Source organism: Pavona decussata, unplaced genomic scaffold (genome assembly GCF_977016875.1).
Source record: "Pavona decussata unplaced genomic scaffold, jaPavDecu1.1 SCAFFOLD_29, whole genome shotgun sequence".
Lineage (NCBI taxonomy): Eukaryota > Metazoa > Cnidaria > Anthozoa > Scleractinia > Agariciidae > Pavona > Pavona decussata.
This window is the reverse complement of record NW_028145452.1, coordinates 695,001-715,577: the sequence shown is the minus strand read 5'-3', so window position 1 is coordinate 715,577 and position 20,577 is coordinate 695,001. Positions and strand designations below refer to the sequence as shown.

General features: G+C 38.3%; 2 protein-coding genes across 2 annotated transcripts in view; one reads left to right on the top strand and one right to left on the bottom strand.

The window, feature by feature from the left end:
- The window catches only part of LOC146484805 (histone-lysine N-methyltransferase SETD2-like), a 31,680-nt gene extending 16,416 nt beyond the window's left edge, over positions 1–15,264 (bottom strand). Inside the window, exons 1-10 of the mRNA XM_085104252.1 lie at positions 14,871–15,264; positions 11,851–11,869; positions 10,964–11,052; positions 10,643–10,701; positions 9,768–9,828; positions 8,119–8,170; positions 7,243–7,319; positions 6,610–6,733; positions 5,785–5,862; positions 5,410–5,507 (exon numbers count right to left, since the gene is read on the bottom strand). Coding sequence (XP_084960378.1) covers positions 5,410–5,507; positions 5,785–5,862; positions 6,610–6,733; positions 7,243–7,319; positions 8,119–8,170; positions 9,768–9,828; positions 10,643–10,701; positions 10,964–11,052; positions 11,851–11,869; positions 14,871–14,920 — 707 coding nt within the window. The 5' untranslated portion in view covers positions 14,921–15,264. The remainder of the gene's footprint in view (positions 1–5,409; positions 5,508–5,784; positions 5,863–6,609; positions 6,734–7,242; positions 7,320–8,118; positions 8,171–9,767; positions 9,829–10,642; positions 10,702–10,963; positions 11,053–11,850; positions 11,870–14,870) is intronic.
- Positions 15,265–15,539: 275 nt separating this feature from the next.
- Positions 15,540–20,577, top strand: part of LOC146484804 (uncharacterized) — a 24,197-nt gene continuing 19,159 nt past the window's right edge. The window contains exon 1 of the mRNA XM_085104253.1: positions 15,540–15,873. Within this exon, the coding sequence (XP_084960379.1) occupies positions 15,778–15,873 (96 nt within the window). The 5' untranslated portion in view covers positions 15,540–15,777. The remainder of the gene's footprint in view (positions 15,874–20,577) is intronic.

Here is a 20,577-nt window from a genome sequence, read left to right as displayed (position 1 = left end):
ACTGTTGAACAAATGTAAAAAAAAAAAACTGTGTTTTTCCAGGGACCTAAATTTTATAGCAGCTACTCTCTTGACAGCAAAATCATCAATGCAAACTCAATTTACTCTTTTAAGAAAGCCCTTACGAATAAAATTATTAAAAACTATGAGCTTTTGTTTTATTAACGACTTTCCGCCATAATGTAACTAATATAAGTATGATATCTAGGTAACTTAACTTAATTAGGGAGGCCAAATCACACATAAGCTTTATAGTTTCATTTTGGTCTACCCTGCCAGTTTATTATTATTATTATTATTATTATTATTATTATTATTATTATTATTATTATTATTATTATTATTGAAATTGAAATATGCAGATTGAGTTTGTGCTTTGTTCTCGTCTTTGTTATAAGGTTTTTCTCCAAGTAGTGCAGTCTTCCTCTGTCCTTTCAAAGGGACCACATCTCCTATTTATTACATATTTGTATGGATGGAAACATTAACATGATGGTACAGTTTTGTTAACAATAACCTTCCCTAGTACACAGAAACTAGTGTTGATTTTATCTTTGGTTGAGAATGGCCAGGATGGCCACTTCAGTCGAACCTCGATTATCCGAACCTCAATTATCGGGACCTTGATTATCCGGACTTTTTTCTCTAGTCCCAATTTTTTCATGAATATTACGGTTAACCCAGGTCACGCGTGAACGATATTTTTGAAATTTGAACGGAGTTTTGAAATTTTCAAGTCAGTTTTGAAAATAGCCAAGGAGATTTCAGAGTTCCTGTATAAATTTCCCTAGCTTATTCTCGGTTTTCACTGTCACGCCATTGAAAAAAAAAAATCGAAACAATTCCATGAATGAAGTCAAGAAATTGACATGGTATAGGGGATAAATAAATAAGGCATCTGTCCAAAGGTCAGGTCTGTGCGGCATTCCGTACTCGAGTTATTTGACAAAATGTTCCACATAAATTTATAGAGCTTAGCATGGAGACGCCATGTTGTGTCCCTCTGAGGGGCACAAACATGGCGGCCGGAAATGCGAAAAAACATCTGGAGTTCACTTTTGCCAGAAAAGAGGTTTGCTCGCCCTTGTAAATTTTCGAATGTTTAGATTAATATTTCTCCTCAAACTTAAATTGTTTAGAATGCTGAAAATCACCCGAAGAGTCATTTTTAAGATACGGAAAAGCTCTGTCACGGCCGTCCTCCTTATGTCATGCACGATGGAAACTCGGAAATTGAAACTGTTCTATTTTCAAAAGGAAGCACGACATCAACTAAGAAATTGTGAACAGACATATTTTTAGGTAATCTTTCCTTGAATGAAAGTAAAAATTTTGTAGGCCTCCCAGTTTTGAATTGTGTGGTTCCAGAAAATATCCATACCCCCCCCACAGAAGACCTTTGGAAATTCCGAGGGGGAGGGGGGGTTAAAGGGCAGTAATTTCCGAAGGGTAGGGGGGTTTCGTGGGGAACTAGTTTTCCAAAGGATCACGAACCATGTACAAAACATTGAAAGCAACATACGATCGATTTGAAGCACAAAAACATATTTACGTACGTTGTTTTGAAACAAAAGCAGCGAAAATGATGAATCATTCTGGAAAAAATCATTTTGGTAGAAGTGTTGTCCGGTAAGCGAAAGTAACGGTGGCGTGACAGGTATTTTTCTTTGAAGTTCGACTTCGTGGCGCGATCAGTCAGCCTCATATCATGCCGAGCATGGCGGGTGTCAGTAAAACGCGGGGCCGGGGCCGGGGTCGGGGTCGGGGTCATTTTTTTTCTTTTTTTTTTTTCTCTTTTTTTTTTCTTTCTTTTTTTTTTTTTTTTTTCATCACAGGTCATTTGTGGGTCAAATAAGGATTAAAGCCAATATAAAAAAGTTAAGTCTCTTAAAAAAGTTAAGTCTCTAAAGCTTACTAGCTTAGGATAGGTCATCGGTGACAACATTCGATGCAGTTCCGTATTCTGGCGGACATTGGTTCCGTGAATTGACTACCTTTTATTCTTCTACGAGACAATATATTTCCTTGAACTAACAAATTCTTGAACTAGAATGTGCATGAACTCATGAACACCCCCGCCACCTTCCATGATTGTGCTCGTTTGTTACAGTCAATCCATGTCACGCGTGACTAATTTATTTCCGAGAATGAAATAAACATGCGTTCGAATTCCTTTGTAAAGCTCGGCATTTGAATGGAATGTAGAACATTTCTCTGGAAATCTTTCCGAAAAAGACAATTCATGAATTTTTCAGCAGCGATGTTTTATGAAAATTATTTGACATCGGATTTCCATACAAACACTGCCAGCCTGTTTGCCTACTCGCCAAAATGGCGTCGAAAACCGTGATAAGGCCTATTTACATGTCAGTTTTGATGTCGGCAATGAGATTTCAGAGTTCTCGTAGAAATTTCCCTAGTTTATTGACAGTATAAAACTATGAATTTTTCTTTATATTATGGCACAAGTATTTCAAGAATAACAATTGTCTCTAAAGTATTTGAATCTTTTTTTGTCAGTCAATGCGTCAGTTTTTCAGAAAGATTGCCAGAGAAATGTTCTACATTCTATTCAAATGCCTAGCTTTACAAAGGAATTCGAACGCATGTTTATTTCATTCTCGGAAATAAACGAGCACGATTATGGAAGGCGGCGGGGGTGTTCATAGTAAGTTCATGCACATTCTAGTTCACAAATTTGTTAGTTCAAGGAAATATATTGTCTCGTACCTTGTATTTTTTGCCTCATTTCGTTTCTTGGAAGAATAAAAGGTAGTCAATTCACGGAACCAAAGTCCGCCAGAATACGGAACTGTATCGAGTGTTGTCACCGATGACATATCCTAAGCTAGTAAGGTTTAGAGACTTAACTTTTTTATATTGTCTTTAATTCTTATTTGACCCACAAATGACCTGTGATGTTGAAGAAAAAAAAAGAAAAAAAAAAGAAAGGAAAAAAATAAAGAAAAAAAGAAAAAAAAATGACCCCGACCCCGACCCCGACCCCGACCCCGACCCCGGCCCCGGCCCCGGCCCCGGCCCCGACCCCGCGTTTTACTGACACCCGAGCATGGCTGTGATTTCACAATCGTTTGAAAATCGAGGTTTGAAATAAATAAAAGCCCTCTTTACTCGTATTGTAGCATCAAATGAGTGAGATTAAAAGGTTTCTGAACAAAGCGACTTTTTGATGAGCATGGCCTTTCGCATAATTTCCACAGGTTAGTTTGCGGTTGAAATCTATTTCTGACACGGCGAAATTAATGTACAACGGGCGTGCAGCGCTTATTTATTTATTTCCCACGGAAAATTATTTTTCCGCGGCCACAAAACGTGTCATTTCTTCAATGCAATCTTTCACAAAAAAGATTTCTGGAAGAAAGAGAAAAGATTCTGCAGAGATATTTCCATCCAGTGAATATTGATGTACATTGCAGTCGAAATTTGATCCGCCACTGAATCAAATGCACAACTTTTTCGATGTATGCAAATTTTGTTCAAGATTGAATCCCATGGGACGTGAAACAGCGACGTTTATTTGATAAAAACTTGACATAAAACGTTAAAAACACAAACTTTTTTTCTTTCTCAAATTCATTTCATTCACGAACTCAGTACAGAGATAACTATTTGTATTAAGTGCCGAGACGTGAATCCAATTGCCACGGACTAATTAATTTTTAAGTTTTGAAGGGAGATCCTTTTGAAACTGTTCTCAAAGGCGGCTTTTAATTCTTGTGCATGCAGCCAGTTTTCGACTGGGCTTTCAAAGTTCTTCAAATTCTACTTGATAAATAAAACACCCAGCATCGTATATTCAATGTGCAACTTGTATTCATAGTGGTTTCTTCACGGTAAATTAGCAAATGTTTTTCTGCAGAGGTCATTACGAAAAATTGGAATTTGCAAGCAAAAGGCCGTCGTAATTTTAGGTGAAAAAGAAAAGTTGTAACGTGATAGAGATAATTTCTTAAGCGCTCCAGAAAGTTATAAACGTAAACTACGCAACAACAAAGAATACAATCGTGTTTTTTTTACGAAAAAAAATCGACCATTTTAGAGTTCTATCCAATTTTTTCCGGATATAGTTTAAGCAAAAGGATAAACAAGTAAAATAGCGCAGTGTTGTAAATTTTAAAATAGCTGAACTAGAGACGTCGACGTCGCTTCAATAATAAAAAAATTGATCGTAATAGTGTGAGTAGTCAATTTTCCTAGTCTAAATGGATTTTGAACTTCTGAGGGGTTCATGGAAGAGGGTTTTAAAAACCAGGAAATTTCGGAGGGGTGGGGGGGGTCATCATAAACCCTCTGGAACGGAAATTCCGAGGGGGTGGGGGGGTTAGAATAAAAATGTCTTCCGTGGGAGGGGTATGGATATTTTCTGGAACCACACATTCTAGAATTTGGTGACGTCACGTGAAAACCGAGAATTGACAGTATAAAGCTATGAATTTTTCTTTACATTGCAAAATTGAATATTTCAAGAATAACAATTGTTTCCTAAGTATTTTGAATCTGTTTTTTTTTTAGTTAATGCGTCTTTTTCGGAACGGTTTCCAGAGAAATGTCCAACATTCCATTCACATGTCGGACATTACAAAGAGAAATTCGAATGTGCATTTCATTCTTGGAAATACTGTTCACGCGTGACCTGGATTGACTGTAATTAGTTGTGATCTTGAAAACTCAAAGTCGCAAAAAGCCCAATAATCCTTTCAAAAGACTGTTGAAACAGCGTATTATCCTGCGCACTTTTCAAAATTTGCAAGTGTGACAAGACAAAGAAATATTCTGATGCATTCAGCTGATATCTGATTGGCCCAATTGTTTTGTTGCCAAGGGAATTTCATGCTTGATTAATTCCTTCCGCATGGATTATGTAAACACACGAGCGATCAATCGTAACCTTTTGTTTACATTTCTATCTCATTAATATTCATATTTTTGATTATCTGGACTCTCAATTATCTGGACTATTTACCAAGGTCCCGACAAGTCCAGATAATCAAGGTTTGAGTGTACTTAACTTGCATACAAATCAGTCTGTGCAATAGTCATTCATTTACATGCATAATTTTTCATTCTTTCATCCACAGTTCAAATATATGTATTTCATACATTCCACTTCCATCAGTTCAAAACAATTAAAAATGGATTCACAAAATGACCAGCTCCCAGTTAGCTTAAAAGCTCATCTGGTAGAGTACTGTACCAGTATCGCATAGGTTACGGGTTTGAATCCCATTTGACCTTATTTTTTCAGGCTTTCTTTTTGCAACTACTTAAGTAGTGTACATAACTGTGACGCTCATTCATAGGTATTGTTTAAATACACTCCATGTAATATTATCTACAATGTGTTGATGTTTTTATCAAACTATTATTATTACTGTTTTTCATACATACCCATAGCGTTGCAGTTTATAATCAAATGTGAGTTCTGTCCCTGCAGCAATGTGCTTTTGAGTAAAGAATCCAATTCTAAGCAAACCATTGACAGTCCACTAAAACAAATAGAACCAAATAGATTATCAATAATATTTATATACTGTGTCCTACAGTGAAAACATTAATTTTGGGGACAAGCTACTAAGGCTAAAGCAGATTGAGAGCATGGCCAGGGATAACGGTGAATGAAGAAACGGTGAATGAAGAATGCTTGTGGTTGCCTGCTCTGACGCGCAGCCAGATTGATTGATTGATTTTTTTATATTGTAATGAACATCAGAAATGGAAACACAACCACAGGGACTGTTATGAGGAAACTAATTATGATTTTACCTTTTGCGTTTCACAGTTTGGGTCACAACTGTGGTTGATAAAGCGCGACAAGTTCCCCTTAAAAGTGGCATCAATAATCTACAAAATGAAAAGAACTACCAATAAGTTTTACAAGTTGAACTATCTAAATTGCACTAAGTTGGATGTTAACAATACATTTCAGTTAAACTTACCTTTAAAATAGAATTCAACATCAAAAATTGACAAGCTCAGTAGGAGGGAAGAGAATAAGTGCAAAAATGCTGAACAGGTACCACGGTTTATATTTACCACACAAGGTGACATAGACACTTGCTTGTTTGTTTAATATTAATTTTGTCATAGCAATGGCGTTGTTTTATCAAAATGGAAGTACCGGCATCAGCTTTTCTTATCCATAGGAAAACATTATAGAAATTTTATACCGATTCTTTTGGCTGAAGAATCAATTCTGTCCCTCTTTACCAAGCACAATAAAAAGTGATAGTTCAGTACAGCATAAAATTAATGCCAACACTCCTGGATTATCCGAGAGTCTCCTTCCCTGAAAGGTCTCCAAATCTCCCAGACAAAAGCAACTTTCAATCTTTTCATACATCTTTAATCTGTCAGAATTTTTACAGGAAACAGGTCGATTTTGTGGGAAAGTGAAGCAGAGTGGGGCAAGTGGGGGCAATATTTTTTTTCTTTTGGGGAGGGGGTGGTTCAATTTGGGGAAGAAGTGGGTTGATGGGGGGAGGGGTGGTATAAAAAAAATGCCCAGATTTCAGATCTTCAGGGGCTTTCATCTCTCATACAGCGTTCAACTAAACAACAACGAAACAAAACCAACAAGCAAGATGTTACCTCATCAGCTCTAAGGGTCATAAAATAATAGTGTCTTCTGTTTTCTCGGTCATAAAGCTCTGCTCTCTCCTGGAAATCTTTGTAGTCCATTACCTCTCCACAATATTCCATCACAAACTGATTTCTAGGCAACAAAGGTAAATTGTTAGAAAAGTGGCTCCTATTTGTAGATTAAATGCTTAAATTCGACAAATAAAGAAATAAAAGAAACAAAAACAAAAAAAGACCAAAAGCACGGTTGATTTTCTTTTGTTAGGCTTTACAACAGAGAAAAGAAATCACTCATACTCTGTATGTACATCGCTTGTTTCAGTTTTTAGGCCTGAGCCCTTCAATAATTGCAATTATTGCAATGTAAACATGGAACTAAGTCTCAGACATGATAACCAGTCTGTATGCCAAGTTAAGAGTGTATTTTACTGAAATTTGGATTCTAAGCCCATGTCATCACTTACATCATTTTATTGGTAAGCCCTTTATTGTGACATAATTTAAAGGTTTTGACTCAAATAAGAATAAATGTCATCTTCATTTGTACTGTTTGATGGCTTGCTAGATTGAAAGTTAAAAATCTTCAATCTTGTTCATGAAATTTTATATGGAAATGGATGAACAGGTTCAAAACAAACTTACGGTTCAAGATCCTCGAGAGTTCGCAGTCCCCAACCCTTCTTCTCCGTTTTCAATACTTCCACTTTTACTTTACAACCCTGAAAGAAAATGTGCAATTAACTCAACATTCAGAGAACAAAACAAGTTTAAGGATGGTGCCTACTAATAAGGCAGTATTTTTGGGTGGTTTATGACTATGCAGGGAAAGCAGATCTTAGCAAGGGCTATTGAAATCCAAAAAGAAAATTGGGGGTAACCACGCATTTTTTAGAGATAATTAAGCAACAATTATTCTAAAAATTAGTAAAATACAAAGCAATGCTTCCGTTTTTTTCCAAATTGAAGCTTTATTATCTCTGAAAAATGCAAGGTTCTTTTTGGATACCAAGAGCACTTGCTAAGTTCTGCTTTCTCCATATAGTTTTAAACCGCGCAAAAATGTCCCTGTATTAGTAGGCACCACCCAAAGGAGGCGCAGTGGTGTAGTGGTTAGCGCATCAGACTTTCAATTGGACTGTCGCAGGATTTGAGGGTCGTTGCTGCGAGGCCAGGTTGGTCTCTTCACTGCTGTTGTTTCCTTAGACAAGAAACTTTGCTCCACATTGTCTCTCTTCACCCAGGTGTATAAATGGGTACTGGCGACATACTGCTGGGGGTAACCCTGCAATGGACTAGCATCCCATCCAGGGGGGAGTAGCAATACTCCTAGTTGCTTCATGCTAAAGAAACGGGGCTAAGCTCCGGCCATGTGGGCCACTTAGGCTTGTGTGCGACTTTACCTACCTTACCCATAGGAAAACCGATTATCTTGAGATGTGTAGAACTTATGCGCAGTAACAAAAGTAGGCACCGTCCTTAATAGCCAGCGACTTTTGATTCAGGCACATCAACACTAACCTGCTGAAATCTTTTGTTGCTACATGCTGTTCCACAAGAACACCTGCTGTTACTGTTGGAAGGAAATGAAAGAAGTGTGAGCTGACAGACAGCAGGAAGAACAAGCCGTTTACTAGTCAATCAACACAACTTGTAATTAACAAATCGACGGCAGTTTTCTATGGTCTATACTCTTATAGACCATAAAATGACGTCAAAAATGTTCAAAACTCAAGTGAAAACATGAGCCGCAGGCGAGTGGTTTCACTGCCAAGTTTTGGACATTTTATGGCGTCATTTTATGGTCTATAAGAGTATAGACCATAGAAAACTGTCGTCGATTTGTTTTTTACAATAACATGGAAAAAGTACGAGCGGAATTGGCTATTTTTTCGTTGACAAAGCGCGCGCATTACATCTGACATCATTTTTATCGTCTGTACTCTTATAGACAATAGCTACGAGCCAATCAGCGCGCGCAAATTTGGACAGTTATTGTTAACATGCAAACGCAATGTTCAGCTCGGGAAAAAGGGTCATATGGTTGACAATTACAGCAGCTGTAACCCCATTTTAAATAATGTCTACAGAATAAAGCTGTGTCATTACTCTCTTCACCCTGGGCAAAGTAGACTACAACTTGTCAAGGCCTGGTTGTGGCAGAGTAATAAATTTATTTTTAGAGGTAACGTAAGTGGGCGGGTGACTAGAAGTTCGCAGCAATTGAATATCCAATTATTTAAAACTAAAACAGGGCAGAGATCCTTTTCTTATAGAATTGTTAATATATGGAATAACTTACCATCTGAAATTATGCGTAGCCAGTGTTTGAATAGTTTTAATGCATAATTTAAGAATGTACCTTCTAAAAGACTTTTTACGATAAGCTACCCTGTCACCAGTTTTTAGCTAGTTTTTTAATTACTTGAACTGATTATTATTTTTAATACTTACTTATGAATTGCAAATTGTCACTGAAAAACCCCTATGGGGAGAGTCAATAAAGTATTGCATTGTATTGTATTAAAGGGACAGTATCATGCTATTTTTAGTAACACATTGAAAATCAGAAAGACGCTATTCGGTTGATAGCAGCTACAATATAATGACAAAATTCCATTAAAAGACTATCAGAATGCAAAGAAACTATCCACGAATATTTTCAATGGCAAATGACCAAGATAGAGAGGGGTTCAAATTTGAAAACGTCTGGCGGACGTTTTCATAATTCACTGTTGTAACGCACTAAAATCGCCGGTTGTACTATATTTTGGTTCAACCTTTCGTCTTTGAATCACTATTAATATTTCTTTAAATTAGCGATTGAGAAATTAATTAATACAGTGTTCAAAGTTAAAATTTAGTGAATTTTGACCAAAATCATGATATCTCCCATCGATCTCCCATGATACTGCCCCTTTAAGCAACAGAATCAGAAGCGGAATGGGAAGAAAAAAAAAAGGTCTGATCCTTGCAATTCCGATTCCGTCAAGCTTATGACTGTGATTCCGTCTCCGTTATTTATTCACATTACAACAGAAGGTTCGTTATGCTTCCAATTGCATTTCCAGTGTGTGTGAACCAACCCTAAAAGTCATCATCCACAAAACAGAAAAGAATGAAACAAAAAGGTATGAAAGGAGAGAAGACAAACAAACAACAAAACATACCATTCAATCATCAGTAGTCTGTTAAGGCAGTTCTCACCACATCCAGCTAAACCAGGATCATCTATAAACAAAAGCAGAGAACAAAAGCAGAGATTGAACTTAATAATCCTATACATATTGCATACAATAATTAACAATTTACAATCCTCAGGCTGCGAAATCTTGTGGAATATTGCCTGACATTTAGCCAATGAGGCCATATGCTGAGTTGGCTAAACTCAGGAGATATTCTACAAGATTGAGCAGGATAATTGTTTTTATTGTTCAACATGTTGATAACATAACACATAACATTGCGTATATGCAACACATTGACATTCCAATCCTAGCAGTATGCAGGATGTTTGTCCCATGGACCTAGTTTAACGGCCTCAGCTCCCATGAGTCTCCTGTACAGTGGTTGAGCATCCGAACTAGTAATCGGAAGGTCTTAGGTTCGACTTCTGATAGGACGCACTTGGATTTTTTTTTTTCGGAGTATGCCTGTGTCATTTACTGATTAATACATCATTCTCATAACACAGTTTTGTTGCAGAAAAGTTGGAGATGAACCTTTTTTTTTGCCATTTTTTCTCCCCGACACATGGAATTATGTATATCGCGGGAGAGTTGTTGGCTACAGACAACAAATATTTTATGTGCATCATCACCATATTTGGGCAGTATTACAATGCGTTGAATGATAATTGAATCTAACCAAAAAGAATTTGTTAATAATTTCCTCATCACATTTATGTCTTACAAAATAAAATCCAAGATTTTCAAGATAAAGGACAAAGCCAACAATCTCAATTTTTGTTTATCTCCCCTTTGCTTGTCTGTGTATCAGAACATAACTTTATGATAAGGAGAAATCAGATATTGATCATTCTTACCAGCATCAAGTGTGCAGTCACATTGCATCTTCCGAACTTCTTTGTTAACCCTTCGCTTTCTGGAAAGTACAATGTATGGTGTTAAACAAGTCAGCAAATCGAACCATGTGATTGGTATGGTAAATATACCCCATTACCTAATAATGGGATCAAACAAATATTGCCAAAACACTGGTAAAAAAAAGGGCTGCAATCATATTTTTTCCCAATTGAATAGGTTGCCATGGCAACAACATAACCTGTTAAAACGGCCCTCATATCACCAAGCTTGTTTTTAACATTTTAAATCATTGAAGCAGTACATTGTTGATCGATACTCACCTGTCGAATAAATATTCATTTTCTTCAATGTGTTCGTAATAAGGAGGCTGGTATTCCTCTGTTGAGGAAATGACATGTTCACCTGACATCTAAGAAAGCAAGACAGCAAGATTTTTAGACAAAAAACCACAGAAGTGTTAGTATGAGCACTGGCTATATATTTTTAGAGAGGACTCTTACTAGGGCTTCTTCATTTTGTGGTGAAGGGATGGCTTAAAACACTAAGCTAAAAGCATAAAATGGATTAAAATTATCTTACAGTCCATGGGCTTACAGGTGTATAGTGTACCCTCAAGGGACTCATTAACAGAAAGATTTTAGTTTTTGAGGTTTCATTAATTAATTAATTAATTTATTTCATTATTCTATTATTTATTTTATTTTATTTTCATTTTTTTTTTTTTGGGGGGGGGGGGGGAGGGGGTATAATTAACAGGAACTTATAGAGATTAATTTTGAATCTTAATGGTGTGCTGATTAATCTATAACAAATCCCCTCCCAGCTACATGTATGGTATAATAAGAGCTAGTGAACTGATTGTTCAGACCTGTTATTAGCCACTGGGCTAGTGAGTTAAAAATCTAGTCTTGGGCCTTGTGAATGTTGGAAAACCAAAATTACCCTGGTCACTCAAAACAGACACAAACAACACAAATAACTTGACTAATACCAACTGAAAACAAGTACACGTCACACCACAGGTGCCGCTGAGGTGAACGAAAACAGAGTCAAGATTGATTGCTATTGATTGAGAAAGTGAATCAAGATTTGCTAACCAATGACAGAGCAAACAAAACAAAACTAAAACAAACATGAATTTTCTCTAACAAACATGAATTTGTTTCAACACTCTATTGAAAACTCGTCTATTATGTTGATTAGTTACCTCATCCTCACTATTAGACCTGAAAATTAAATCAACATAGCATATGATTAGATTTTGAATAGTATAAAAATTCAATAAAAAAGTAAAGTACGATGTTTGCTACAACTTCTGCTGGGAATTTCAAGGAGTGTGCCACCTCTCTTTGGTGCTCATAATTTAGTTCTGCATATTTAACTCGGGGGTTTCACTGCGATTTTGAACACGAAGGCAAGAGATTTGTGTACCCAGCCAAGAGAGTTGACTTGGGTACATTATTTTATGGAAAAAGTTAATTAGACATTAAAGGCAACCGGGCAAAGTTGTGTTCACACACGGTCAATTTGCCCGGTACCTGGCCATTAATGAAACCCCTGTTGACTATTTAATTTTATTTGTTTAATTTCATTAGCTTCTCAAAATAAGAAATAAAGAAATAAAGAAATAAATAAATAAACATTAACAGTTACATGATATATATACAGGTGTACATGTAAAGTTAGCAGCGTAACCGCAACATCATGGAACCAATAACTGTGGGCCCATTGTACATGTAATAAGATACAGTTGACTGTAACAGAACAAACAAATACTAACTAGAAGATGATACAGGGTAAAAAATTCATGAATTGGAAACTTTTAGCACTAGGAAAAGGATTTTAAGAAAAAAAATTGTAGGAATGTAGCTGTGCCAGAAAGCACCCAGTCCTGTTGTGAACTTTTCACACATTTCCTGTATTTTTTTCCTGCAAACTATTTTTAGGAGCGGTTCACGGCTGGTTTGCTATACAGACAAATGTATGGAAATGTCACATGCAACTAGATGCTTTCTAACACAGATACATTCCTCAGTTATTTTCTGTAAAATCCTTTGCATTGTGCCTAAAGTTCCCAATTCATGAATTTTTCAGAAGCCATGTTTTATGAAAATTATTTGACATCAGATTTCCATACAAACACTGCTATTTCAAGAAGTGCTTGCCTACTTGTCAAAATGGCATCGAAAACCGTGATAAGGCCTATTGTAACATAACAAACTTAAAATATGACCTCAAGCTGTCCATGTTCAAATTAAGTCCATCCACTAAAGTAAACCAGATTCTAGTACATGTGGTTCTCTCTAGGCATGATTTGTGGTAATTGGAAGTTTTAAATTGCGAAGTACATATTTGGCATTATTACTACTTGAAGATCTGGTTGGTCTCAAACAATGAGCTACAGGTAGTATGGAAGACTGCAAATATACCAGACCATGCGACCATATCACAGAATAGTCCACAAAATATGGCTTTGTAAAGGATATTACCATCTGATACAAAGGTACCTTTGCATGGTTTATGGCCACAGTGTATATAGGAAAGCAGATCTTAACAAGGGCTATTGGAATACAAAAATCAAAATTGAGGGTTTTCATTTTTCAGAGATAATCAAGCTTTACCCCTGAAAAAATCCCATTATTACTAACATTGTAAAGCTTTTTTTTTAAGAATTATTGTTACGTAACTACCTTAACCCTAACTTTCTCTTTGGATTCTAATAACCCTTGCTTATATCCACTTTTCTCAAAAGGCGCTGTTACACAAGGCAATTTTTCTTGCAACTTGTCTCCAATTTTTTTGCAACACAAGTCGCACCAATCGTTACCTAGTGTAACATACTCTGAAATGAACATGTCTTGCAATTTTTTTTGTTGACTTGTAATCATTGTGAGACGTATTCATTTCAGGGCATGTTACACTTGGTAACAATTCGGGCAACTTGTGTTGCAACAGCACAACCAAACTAATGACAAGTTGCAAGTATAATGATGATGATAAACTTTATTACAGATCGGACGCGAATATTTTATCATACTCGACATTATTTTCAGAATATGCCTTTTTGATGAATCTGTAGTACAAAGTCTTTAAAAAATGACACATTTCCTTTACAAGCCAGTCCTCTCACATGAGTTGCATGCAGGGGTTAAACAAGAGCAGACACCAGCTTGTGAAACATGTGCCACCTGAATGAAATAATGTCTGCATGGCTTCCTGGGTGAGTTGGATTACTGACTTTCCTGTAAAGGTGTTCAGTGGCTGAGTTTTCGAGTGACACACTTTGAATCCTGTGTTTACAAACAACTTACTGCGGTATGTAACTAAGACACTTGTGTGAGGTGCAATGGAGGAATTTCTATCATACAGCAAGTGTGAACTTGTTTAGATAATTGAATTTGTCATGGTCCATAAACAAACAGATCTCTTTTAAATTAATTTATTGTGAACTTGTGAAAAATCTCGCCATGAAATGTCGCACAGAAACCATCACTTTATTTCTGACAACAGCTTTTAAATTGAGAAATCAAAACAACTTGTAAATTCCAAGAATATACATGTGAACAGCCACTCGAGACATAAAAAGCATCGACGAAAACGGAATTTTGAAAGCTAGCCAGGCGATTCAAGCGACAAGATCTGTAGGTCAGATTTAAAGGCCAGATTCGCCCATTTCCTTCCTTCCGTCAATGCATAACAATAGTTACGACAGGGATTAGTGTGCGACAGAAAGAAATCATGCACAAGGACAGATCGCCAATAAGATCGAATTTCATTTTTTGTACCATACACCAAAGAGCTTTGTAAGCGTCAACAAAGGAAAGCTACTATGATTTTCTGGTAGAAAAAAAATGCAGATTACACACCTAAAAGAGAAGAAGAATTCAACAAGCGGCATTTGTAAATCGCTAAAATAGCCCCATGGGAAGTGTGTGCATGGACCGTCTGCATGTGAAAACAACCTGCTAGAAAAGTAAATTTCACTACAATGGCATATTCGTACGTGCCCGCTTAGACAAGTTTCAAAGAGATCAAGATAAGTGTCAAATAAGTATGAATCTACGCTGTGTTTACAATCTGTGGTCGCAATATTTTTCAACCCGAACTCGCCATCGGTTAAGTTTTACTATACAACACAATTTAAGCAAAGTTTAGCTTGCTAACCCATGCCGGAGGATATACATAACGCACTTATTTATACAGAATTTAGGCTTCAATTTGACTTACCCACTTTCATCTGTCTGCCCAGAATTATCGGATCTTTCCTCAGCACTCATATTTCATGGAAATATTATTGCAATTCAGATCGAGAGTAGAAATGAAAGGCGGTGTGCTTTGCAAACACAATGCAATAACTAGCTAAGCTTGAATTCGTGACAGCCCTGCAAAACGATGTTTGTTCCACGATCCTTTCTATCACGCTGCTTCACTTTTCCCTTAATGGTGATTATTTGAGTTTTTCATTCTTACTCCGACGAAAAAACACCACTCCACTGAAATCCATGTCGAAAATAACGGTAAAGCCCAGTGCAATCACATCAGCCTTGCTCCCAAAGCGCTTTTGCATAGAACGCTCACGATTGAGTGTTGGTACATACGGGACATTGACGGGCCTGCCACGTGTTCCAATTGGTCAAGCCGCCAAACCATATTGGAAGAGTATCCTTTTTTCATCAACTTAATTTTTGCTTTCTTTGTTTGGAATCTTCTCAGAGAATCAACTGGAGTTAGTTTTTAGCAGTCTTATTTTCTATTCTATTGTTCATTTCTTCGATAAAGGACAAATTTTTGAACAGTTTTTGTGCAAATGCTGCAATGTCTTCCGTTCTTGTGATGTGATGATGATTAGATTCTCTTTACTTCCCACGTGAGAATGCGCGGGTTTTCAAGGTTCAGTTTGGCCCTCGTCCCCACTCATCATCAAAACAAGTCCTGTTGCCTTTCTGCAATAGTTGAAAAGTGATGAATAATTCACAAATTATCACCATGCAGGTCGATGTTCGGCTAAAACAGATAACGTAGATTTTCAGGGGGCCACCCGCAAACATGGACCATATAATTTTCTGGAGAAACGCATATTTAACTTTCCTCTAAAGGCATAATTTCTGAAGTTTTACGCTGTGACTCAGCAGAGATGAGTGGTTATGTGGGTGACTTATCGCCCTCGCAAGAGAAGTCCCTTCAGGAACTTAAAGGAATGTTAACAACTGAAACAGCGACTGCTGATGAGGTAAGCCTCGAGTGACAACTAGTGATTATAAGATGGGGTGGGATTGGAGGCGTTTTTTAGCTTGTAGCATCGCTGAACGAAATCTACAAGCGTGCGCGTGATCACTGCTATGTCAGATGTAAGTTTGTAGGGAAAAGTTTTTTAATCCGGGATTTGTCCTCCTTGTTATTATCGATGAAATGCAAGCTTAATTATATTAAGTTTCGTTATACAGTTATGTTTATAGTCTAATCGATACATAAAGATTTGAGAAGTAAAAAAACTTATAATAAGCCAAGTTCCGCCTTGAACTTTAATTCTTAGCTTATCAGCTGACAGTTTTAATTCAAAGTCCTATTTCGCACACCAAGTATTTGTTCGATCCAGAGAGAGCCATTTGGCTACAGAATTTGTGAACTTTTATACGGATGAAAAACATCAGTTTCTGAAAAAAAAACCCAAGGTTTTTAGAAAGGTTTTTTACTTAAACTTGCTTTTTATTTGAAGACGTGCACATCGGACGTGCTTTTACGAATCCTTGATCGGTTTCTTTCCGCCGAAATATTTTATTTGCGTCATGATTGTTTTACATATTCTTGACAACATGCTGTTTATTAAAATGAACACGTAGGGGTTACTTCAGAAAACAGTTCTAGTGTTACATTTTCTCATAATCCTATAATGTAAGAGAATTCGAAGCATTATTTTTACGCTTAATTAGATGCCTTTTCTGTGCGGGGTAAAAAGTTTGGAACAACGTATGGTTTTTAATTAAAAAATTATGATATATTTTATTGAATTTATACATATTAATTTGTTCTGTAGTATTTCAATGCAGTTTTATAAAATAATGATCATACATGGAGCAATGATGAAATTTCTGCAAGACAAGGAGATTTTGACTGAAACTGACCTACAACGCGCCTAACGAACCCTTAACTAGTAACAAAAATAAACCTGAATCTTATCTAAAAGGGTGCATAATTATTTTAATATTATTTCATATGTTAATTTTGAAAGTCAGATATTTTTAATAATATTGTTTAGTATCTTTTGAATATTACAAAAAGCTGGAAAAAAAATGCCAAAATCATTGCACTGAAACCCAGCAACAAAATGCAAACAAATGACAAAGTTAATATTTGCTTTGGGTATTTTATTTGTGCAAGTACATCTGTACATTTTTAGATAAATTTTGAGAAGTTTGGGGGAAAGCCAATATCTCGGGGAAGGATTAATAACAGTTACTGGAATTAAAATCACTTTCTTTGTCATTCAGAGAAAACTAAAAACAATCAATAAATTTTATCTATACACTATTATTAATAATAACTTAGAAACAGGGTGTAAATCATCACATTAACTTACTAGCTGTATTCCCTGCTACTCCCAGTGGAGCCCCTGGGCCTGTCACCTTGTCGCGGTGGTGGAGCTTGTGTGTCTCAGTGACCCCAAGAGCTATGCCGGTGGGGACTTAGTCCCTGGCGGGTTCAACTGTACTTGATTGGTCAAGAGACAGAGACCTGACAAAGGACAGCCTCTGGCCCTCCAGGTTGGGGTTTGGGCATTAGGCTAATCACCTAACCTCTTAAAAAATGAATGATTACAGAAACCTTGAGGCCCTATGCTCCATCTTGGCACCAGGGGACAAGTGAAGTGTGACTCCCAGTGGAGCATAGGTCCATGGAAACTGCTCGCCATCTCAATCTGTTTTGGGCTAGCGTTTAAAGCTCCCTCCAGGTTTTGCCTGCCTTGCCCACCTCATCATCTACCGTTTTCCTCCAGCTGTTCCTAAGGCAACCTCCACTTCTCTTTCCCTGTGGGTTCCATCTCAGTGCATGCCTGGTGACATTGCTTGTTGGGTTTCTGAGGGTGTGCCCTATCCAACCCCACTTGCACCTTCTTATCTGGGTGTCAGTGCTCTCCTATTCAGCTCTTTCCAACAGTTCTTCATTCCTTATGACCTCTGGCCAGTGGATGCCTATGATGAACCTCAGGCATCTGTTGACAAAGGACTGCAGTTTTCTGGAGGTTTCTTTGGTTGCTCTCCATGTCTCTGAACCATACAGGAGGACAGACTTCACATTGGTGTTGAATATCCTTAATAGCTTGGTTTTTCTGGATATCACCTTTGATCTCCATACGAGCCTCAGTATTGCAAAAGCAGTTCTTGCCTTCCCAATCCTTGCCAGTATATTCCGATCAGACCCACCATCCTTACTGATGTTGCTGCCAAGGTATGTGAAGCCTCCACTTCATCAATTGCTTCCCCATCAAGCTTGATGTTATCCACGTTCATGGTCTGAACCCTCATCACCTTTGTCTTGGATTTGCTGATCCTAAGGCCCATCTTCACTGAGATCTTTGGAAGCCACGTTACCTTGGCTTGCATGCCCTGATGTTTTATGGGAGAGGAGGGCAATGTTGTCGGCAAAGTCCAGATCTTCGAGGCGGGTTGTGAGGTTCCACTGTATGCCATCACAATTTGCCTTTGTCATCTGCCACATTATCCAGTTGATGGATAGCAGGAACAAAAAGGGAGATGACAGGCATCCCTGGTGCACTCCTGTTAGCATCTCAAACAGCTCAGAAAGTACTCCATTGTGGATAACTCTACAGGTGCATTTCTCATAGCTCTTCTGTATAAGAACAGTATATTTCTCAAGGATGCCATAGTGATGTAACAGCTTCCACAACGCTACCCTAGCAATGCTGTCAAAAGCCTTCTCATAGTCCACAAAGGTCACAACACGGGAGAGTTCCACTCAAGAGACTGCTCAACAATGATCCTCAAGGTGGCTATGTAATCTATACATGACCTTTCCTTCTGGAACCCAGCCTGTTCATCTCACAGACGGTCATCCACCTCTGCTTTCAGTCTCTCCAGGATTATCCTGTTCAACACTTTTCCAGCAGTTGATAGCAGCATGATGCCTCTCCAGTTCTTGCACTCTTTCAGATCTCCCTTCTTTGGGAGCTTGATCAAGTAGCCTTCTTTCCAGTCATCTGGTATCTTATTTGTTTCTCAGATCTTACCAAACAGGTTGTATAACATCTCAGCCGAGGTTTCCAGGTCTGCCTTGATGGCGTCTTGTGGTATGCCATCTGGACCTTCTGCCTTTCCATTCTTCAGATGTCTGTTGGCCTCTTGACTTCCTCTTTACTTGGTTTACTCCCATTGACCTCCAAAGGTTTGTCGGCGGGTTCTACGTCGGGAATTTGCTCGGCAGTGGTCTGTTCAGCAGCTCCCTGAAGTGGTCTGCCCACTTTTTTTGCTGCTCCTCTTGGTTGGTGAGCGATTCTTCACTCTTGGCTCTGACAGGTCTGTCCGGGATCTTTTTACATCTTTCACATCGCCCTTGCCTGCTTCTTCCTCCGCCTGTTTTGTGACACTGTCTATAAAGTTCCACCTGTCTTATTGCTTCGTTTAACCTCCTTGTTGGCGTCGGAGTATTTGGCCTGAGCTTCGGCTTTCCTGACTCTCGTTTTGCTACGATTCAACACCTCCTTCGCCTTTTTCCTGACTTCAATCTTGTTCAGTGTATCCACACTTGCATAGGCCCTGTGCTGTTTGGACTTCCTTTCTAGTGTCTCTTCACACGTCTCCCTCCATGCGTCTTTTATACCCTGCCACAATTGGTTCACTGCTCTTTGGTCCTTCCCCTTGCTCAGGTTTTCTTTATTTTCCTGCAAACTTGCCAACACCCCGTACTTGTTGGAGATGGTGAGCTGGAACCTCTTCTTTGTCTCCTCCACCTTCAGCATCTCGATGTTGTGTTTGTAACTTGTTTTCTTCCGGCCAGTGTTGAAGTTCTTCAGTTTCAACCAGCATCTGCCCATGAGAAGGTGAAGATCTGAAGCTACGTCTGCCCTTCTTTTTACTCTGACATCGAACAGCAACCTTCTGAACCTGGATGACACACAGATGCGGTCAATCTGGTTCTCAGTCCAGTTGTCTGGAGAAACCCACGTCACCTTGTGGACCTTTTTGTGTGGGAAAACGCTTCCTCCGATAATAAGCTTGTTAAAGGAACAAAAGTCAGCAAACAGCTCTCCGTTGTCACTCATTTCACCAAGACCATGCTTCCCTATGACTGTCTCAAAGCCTGTATTATTGCTCCCCACCTAAGCCTTGAAATCTCCAAGGAGCAGTTTCAGGTCCTTCCTGGTTACTCCATCTATAACCCCCTGTAGCTTCGCATAGAACTCTGACTTTACTTCGTCATTTGCATCGTTGGTTGGGGCATAGCACTAGAACCTAGCTGTGATAATCCTGGATGATACTGGGTTCCAACCTATAAGAGACTTGGCAGCTTGCAGCGTCAGCATGAACCCAACTCCCTCTGTAAGGGGAGCATTTACACTATCATGGCCAGAGTAGAGGATGGTCTGTCCAGTCGACAGCTGTATACGCCCAGACTCAAGCCACCTTGTCTCGCAGAGACCCAAGATTGACAGGTTGTATGAAGTCATCTCAGCAGCAATCTGTGCACACTTGCCTGCTTCGTACACAGCCCTGACGTTCCATGTACCGAACAGTGTGGTTTCCTTGGGAGTAAGTAGAGGGGTTGGCATCAGGGCTTCCTTTCAGCTTTCCCTGTGATGCGTCATACGGGTCCCCGAGGAGACCCCTTCTCCTCCCAAGACAGATGTGACTTTGCGCGTGTTTCCTATGGTTTTTGTAATTGCTTTGTATCCACTTAGTGGGTGATTGGCCCACCAAAC